The sequence below is a fragment of the Cotesia typhae genome, unplaced genomic scaffold (assembly GCF_013202065.1).
Source record: "Cotesia typhae breed Kobodo isofemale line unplaced genomic scaffold, CoteBio_Ctyphae scaffold_91, whole genome shotgun sequence".
Lineage (NCBI taxonomy): Eukaryota > Metazoa > Arthropoda > Insecta > Hymenoptera > Braconidae > Cotesia > Cotesia typhae.
In genome coordinates this window covers 3,877,501-3,885,000 of record NW_027423781.1, presented here as the reverse complement: position 1 = coordinate 3,885,000, position 7,500 = coordinate 3,877,501, and the positions used below count along the sequence as shown (strand labels likewise).

General features: G+C 27.2%; 1 protein-coding gene across 1 annotated transcript in view; it reads left to right on the top strand.

Annotated features, from left to right (window-relative positions):
- LOC141537679 (uncharacterized) overlaps positions 1-3,932 on the top strand; it is a 6,388-nt gene extending 2,456 nt beyond the window's left edge. The window contains exons 2-5 of the mRNA XM_074258803.1: positions 2,431-2,770; positions 3,010-3,594; positions 3,770-3,787; positions 3,916-3,932. Coding sequence (XP_074114904.1) covers positions 2,431-2,770; positions 3,010-3,594; positions 3,770-3,787; positions 3,916-3,932 — 960 coding nt within the window. The remainder of the gene's footprint in view (positions 1-2,430; positions 2,771-3,009; positions 3,595-3,769; positions 3,788-3,915) is intronic.
- Positions 3,933-7,500: the final 3,568 nt, after the last annotated feature.

Genomic DNA, 7,500 nt, shown 5'->3' with positions numbered 1-7,500 from the left:
TAGAAAAATCTATCAAATCTGTGTTGCAAACTATCCATAATGTGATTGGTAAAGTATATCATGAGCATGGAAATATATACAATTCCAATGTATCTATCTATTAATTATGATTTTAAGATTAATTATGAGTTCCATGCAATCTGCTATTTATTAATAACGACATGATAATGACAATAAATAATAATAATGACAATACTGAGATCAATAACGATGATACTAGTCATAAGATAATAATAAACATAATTATAATGGAAAAAAATGTTAGAAATTTTTTAATATTGATATAAAATGTAAAGTTTTCAATTGATTTAATTGATCAATCAAAACCTAAGAGTATGGAGCTAATTCATATTTAGTTTTTTTTTGCTATTTGGTACTATGAGAAAAACAAATTCGTTTTTTCATTCGTAATTGAGCTTTAAAATTGAGCAACAATCAACCCTTCATATTATGAGTATAGCAATACCTGCAATAATTAATTTAATTCTGAACTTTTAATTTCCGCGGGAAAAATACAAAATTTTAATCAACAGTTTTTTTAATTATAAAAATGTTAAAGTTTCTTTTTTAATATAAAATCTCTAGAATGAACTATCGAACAATTTTACATATGTACTTTTTTGAATGATATATTCTCTTCTGATTAGAATTTATTTATTGACTAGAGCCATTACTTAAAAGAGCTCAAATTGTTTAGTTTTACTTTCTTCGTGAAAGTCAGGTAATTAAAGTCTAAGTGATTCTGTTCGAGCGGTGTACAGATGTAGGTGGCGTTTCAGTCGAATTGAGCGGAAATTTTAAACGACGATATTCTTTTCAAAACAAATGTTAATTATGATTTATACGAATTGTGTTATTCATAAACAAAAATATGATAATAAAAATAGATAATAATACAAATAATGATAATAATAATAATAATGACAATACTAACAATATCAACGAAGATAATACTGATAATAATTATTGTGGTAACAATAAATTAATGATAAAAATAATAGTAATAATAATATTTATCATCATTATTATTATTATTGTCATCAAATTATTGAGCATTGAAGTATTAAATTTGAATTTACAATGTTCTTGATTACAAAAATTGTTAAAATGTTTTTCAAATTTCTACGGAATGGAAAGCTTCAAATTGATAATTTAGTTTAGCAATGCGAACCAAAGAGTATATGTGGCTTATTTATATAAAATTTCATTAATATTACTCGATACTGTAAGAAAAATGAAATTTTAATTTATATATATATATATATATATATATATATATATATATATATATATATATATATATATATATATATATATATATAGGTGGGTCAAAAAAATCGAATAATTTATTTTTGACTTTATACTCTGAAAAATAGGTTCGTAGACACCTAAAAAGAATTCTCTCCAAGTATAAGCTCTTAATTATAACGGGAAGGTCCTCCGCTTTGCGGGTTTCTATTTTTTTCGAATAATCAGATAAAAAAATTTATATCTCGCTTCCAACTGCTTGGAAAAATATTCCGTGGCATAGATTTTGTGAGAAATTGAATGCTTTACAAAAAGGTCTCTTATGACTTTTTCAAAAACTTAACCGATTAAAAGATATTCATAGTTGAAGTTTGGCTATTTTAAGGAAAATATTCGTTTTTATTATGAATTTTATAAGTCGATGAAAAAAATTATTTCGGATTGCGGAACTCATGATTTTGTAGGAAATTTACTGCTCTACAAAAATGGTCTCTTATGATTTTTTGATTAAGTGAAGCCGTTACGAGATATTCATCGTCAAACATTAACGAATATCAATATTTCCAGTTTTTGATCAATAATTCGATAAATTTTAATTTAAACTATGAGTTTCAGGAAAATTTACATAAATTTAAATTTCTATCATAAAAGTCACTCCTACAGGAGTTATTTGTTCAAAAATTCACTAAGAAGTTTTTGTTCTAATGATATTTTTGTAAGCTTTATTTGTAATAATTTAAAATGTCAATTGCATTGGCATTTCATATTATTACGGTTGTTTAGTATGTATTTTCAAATTTTATTCTACCAATTATACATAAATTTTTTTGTGAGAGAGGCTTTTTGTTCTGAATTACATTACTTCTTCTGTTGGTACTCTAACGCTAGCGCCACCTATGTTGTTTTTCTTAACTATCTTCGTTGTCTACTTTTTTATCAGTACATTTTCAGTGCTCCAAAACTCATCATTTCGTATACATGATAATAACAATTTTTTCGAAATAAGTCATTTTCTCATTATATAAATTCATTTATTATCAATAATTCTACAATGAATAAAGAAATACGTTTAATCGGTATACCTGTGCAAAAACTCACTGACCGTAAGTTACCAAAAGTGAAAGAGGTTATGAGAGTGTTTTTCTATCAACTTAAAGTTTTAAAGTTTTCAATCAAACAAAGTGCAAAAATTCAGCTGACAAGGTTATTGAATTGTGGAAAATAAATCAGATCCCTACGAGTGAAGCTCCTAATGTAGTCAAAAAAATTCTCCGTTTTCATAGTGAGTGGTTGAAATTACAAAAAGATTTTAATAAGAAAAGTGATAAGGTAAAGGAAAAGGAGTTTCAGACTGATCTTGAACAATTATTCGACATTGTAAGTAAAAATTTCCTGAAAGGGGTGGATGATAACATTAGGAAGTTGTATTTGGATCAAAAATTCTGTACACACAAAGAGATTCTTTCGAATATTGTACCTGCGTCAAACTCAACTACAGATATGATGGAAATCGATGAAAGCAGTAAGTATCTGAGATAAATAATTGTTATAAATTCAGGTAGGAGTGTAAAACTTCCTTTATATTTATTATAAACAATGAGAATATCATTTTTCTACTTTACTTGCATTATAAATATCAGTATTCCTACGTATGACATTTGACTCGACGGTTTCTGGTACTCATGTTTAATTGCTTCTCATCATAATGAATAAGTGTTGGAAATTTTGTCTGTTTAATTTAAAAATGAACTCTTATTACAGACTTGAATCAGCCGTCTACCAGTCATGGGATTGTTTTAAGTGGAAAATCAGAATCATTCTCGACGCATACATTAAGTGGAACTACAAATTCTGGATCTGATTTGGAGTATGAACCCCCAATTCCGACAAAACGAGCAAAAATAAATGTCTTAACTCCTGAAGTCGTTTCTGCACTTGACAGAGCTAATGTCAGCAGTAGAAACGCGATGTTCATTATTGCTCCGGTTTTATCAGCTGTTGGTATAAAAATTGAAGATACAACGCTCAGCTATAGGTCCATCCAACGAGCTCGTATGGTTCAAAGAAAAGACATTGCTCAAGGATTAAAAGACAATTTTAAAACACACGATAAATACGTAGTGCATTGGGATGGTAAAATGCTAAATGATCTAATTGAATCCAAATCTGTGGAACGACTACCGGTTCTTTTAACTGCGTATGGTACTGAACAATTACTTGGAGTTCCAATAATGAATTCTGGGACGGCAGTTAATCAAACATCCGCCATTTTATCAACATTGAGTGAATGGGGTATTATTAAGTATGTCAAGGCGATGTGTTTTGACACTACGGCTGTTAATACAGGTAATCAATCAATTACAAACAATATTTTATTGTTGTCATTCTAGTTTAATTTCTATTTCTTACTGAATTTTACTATCAAAATGTATTAATCGTTTACTCGTTTGGATTTGAAATATAACCATTGATTTTTCTTAAATACTAAATTTAACGATAGTCATTTATTATTGTTCTACAGGAATTCACAACGGTACATGTAAGAAAATTGAAAAGATTTTGGGAAGAGAGTTGATCTGGTTATCATGTCGTCATCACATTTTTGAGATCGTATTAAGGGGCGCATTTGAAGTATTTTGGCCTGTGTCATCTGGGCCAAATGTACAGATGTTTGGAAGGTTTAAAAATTTTGGGATGATATAGATATAACTAATTATAAATCTGGTGTTGAAGATGCTGTTGTTGCTGATATCATTTCGAATAAAAAAGATGAAATCTCTAGTTTTATTACGAAATCTTTACAGGTATGATTTAACTGTGATTTAAATTATAAAAATTTCGTTATTTTTGACAAATTTTTTATTTTTGATAGTTACTACAACCCCGAGATGATTATAAAGAATTATTGGAATTATCATTGATTTTCCTTGGAGAAATGCCTCAAGAAAAGATTTCTTTCAAACGTCCTGGTGCTGTTCATCATGCTAGATGGATGGCTAAGGCCATTTATAGTTTGAAAATGTATCTATTCAGAGATGAATTCAAACTCTCTCAGAAAGAATTGCATGGTCTTCGTCATTTCTGTATTTTTATAGTCACATTGTATTTAAAAGCTTGGTTTTCATCAACTTCTGCAACAACTGCTGCTTATCATGACTTGCAATTTATGAAAAATTTATTGGAGTACAAAAATATCAATCCTTTGATTTCTTCAGCTACGTGTGAAAAAATGATTTCGCACTTATGGTATTTGAGCGATGAACTTGCCATTTTATCACTGTTTGACGATGGCGTTCCATTAGAAGTAAAAAAAGTATTGTTGAAGCTGTTAATACTCGTGAAGGTACAGATTCTAAAGCTAAAAGATTTGTAATTGCTAAAAAGATTTGAATTCATTGGCGCAGAGAACTCTGAGTGACTTTGTGTCTAAAAAGTCATTAAATCTTTTCAAAATCTTCGATCTACCGTATGACTTTCTTGATGTCGATGTTGAATTATGGCCTACTAATGAGAGTTATCTCGAAAATAAAGAATACTTTCAACAACTAAAAGTTGTCAATGATTCAGCAGAGCGAGCTGTTGCATTAGTCAGTGAATATAATCAATGCTTGACAAAAATGAAGAACAATTCCAGTACTTATTGCAAGTTGTCAAAGAACATCAAAAACATTCCCAAATTGTAATAAAAGAAATTATTTATAGTAATAGCGTACTGTTATGTTAAAAATATAGACAATTATATTGCAATTGATAATTCAATAAAAAATTTATCTATAAAAAAGTTAAATACTGGTTGTTTCTCACTTGATTCAATACGTTTCATATTAAATTTGACAAAGAAATATGTCATTCACTTCAAATTAAACTAATCATTGGCTATATGTCGAAAAAAATGCTCTAATTTCTTGTTTTAATGCAATCAAACAAGCTCAAGACTGAAAACAATATTAAAAAATTGTTTATAACATTTCTTTATCGATCGAAACTCAAATTTATGTAAATTTTCCTGAAACTCATAGTTTAAATTAAAATTTATCGAATTATTGATCAAAAACTGGAAATATTGATATTCGTTAATGTTTGACGATGAATATCTCGTAACGGCTTCACTTAATCAAAAAATCATAAGAGACCATTTTTGTAGAGCAGTAAATTTCCTACAAAATCATGAGTTCCGCAATCCGAAATAATTTTTTTCATCGACTTATAAAATTCATAATAAAAACGAATATTTTCCTTAAAATAGCCAAACTTCAACTATGAATATCTTTTAATCGGTTAAGTTTTTGAAAAAGTCATAAGAGACCTTTTTGTAAAGCATTCAATTTCTCACAAAATCTATGCCACGGAATATTTTTCCAAGCAGTTGGAAGCGAGATATAAATTTTTTTATCTGATTATTCGAAAAAAATAGAAACCCGCAAAGCGGAGGACCTTCCCGTTATAATTAAGAGCTTATACTTGGAGAGAATTCTTTTTAGGTGTCTACGAACCTATTTTTCAGAGTATAAAGTCAAAAATAAATTATTCGATTTTTTTGACCCACCTAATATATATATATATATATATATATATATATATATATATATATATATATATATATATATATATATATATATATAAATTAAAATTTCATTTTTCTTACAGTATCGAGTAATATTAATGAAATTTTATATAAATAAGCCACATATACTCTTTGGTTCGCATTGCTAAACTAAATTATCAATTTGAAGCTTTCCATTCCGTAGAAATTTGAAAAACATTTTAACAATTTTTGTAATCAAGAACATTGTAAATTCAAATTTAATACTTCAATGCTCAATAATTTGATGACAATAATAATAATAATGATGATAAATATTATTATTACTATTATTTTTATCATTAATTTATTGTTACCACAATAATTATTATCAGTATTATCTTCGTTGATATTGTTAGTATTGTCATTATTATTATTATTATCATTATTTGTATTATTATCTATTTTTATTATCATATTTTTGTTTATGAATAACACAATTCGTATAAATCATAATTAACATTTGTTTTGAAAAGAATATCGTCGTTTAAAATTTCCGCTCAATTCGACTGAAACGCCACCTACATCTGTACACCGCTCGAACAGAATCACTTAGACTTTAATTACCTGACTTTCACGAAGAAAGTAAAACTAAACAATTTGAGCTCTTTTAAGTAATGGCTCTAGTCAATAAATAAATTCTAATCAGAAGAGAATATATCATTCAAAAAAGTACATATGTAAAATTGTTCGATAGTTCATTCTAGAGATTTTATATTAAAAAAGAAACTTTAACATTTTTTATAATTAAAAAAACTGTTGATTAAAATTTTGTATTTTTCCCGCGGAAATTAAAAGTTCAGAATTAAATTAATTATTGCAGGTATTGCTATACTCATAATATGAAGGGTTGATTGTTGCTCAATTTTAAAGCTCAATTACGAATGAAAAAACGAATTTGTTTTTCTCATAGTACCAAATAGCAAAAAAAAAACTAAATATGAATTAGCTCCATACTCTTAGGTTTTGATTGATCAATTAAATCAATTGAAAACTTTACATTTTATATCAATATTAAAAAATTTCTAACATTTTTTTCCATTATAATTATGTTTATTATTATCTTATGACTAGTATCATCGTTATTGATCTCAGTATTGTCATTATTATTATTTATTGTCATTATCATGTCGTTATTAATAAATAGCAGATTGCATGGAACTCATAATTAATCTTAAAATCATAATTAATAGATAGATACATTGGAATTGTATATATTTCCATGCTCATGATATACTTTACCAATCACATTATGGATAGTTTGCAACACAGATTTGATAGATTTTTCTACTAAATTAAAAAATAGTATTTGTCTACACTCAATTTCAGAAAAACAACTTTTCATATGAGTTCTTTTAGGCTTTACTTCCAACACAGAATCAAAAAATTTTATATTTGACATATTTGAATTCGAATTACGCGCTCGATTAATAAACGTGACTTCTGGAGAAAAAAACTTACTGACTACTCAGAATAAAATCGATAATTATAGCGCGGGTCATTAACGCCCAGGCTAATGTTTTCATAAGTACAGTGGAAACTGTATAAAGTTACGCAGGTTGTCTTTCTTTTCATTACAAAATTTTTTCTTAGTATACTAACTACTTATGGGTGCTAAAGTTTTAGAACCTACGTAAAGTAAGTATAGTTAGTAGATAAAGTTAAGTGCT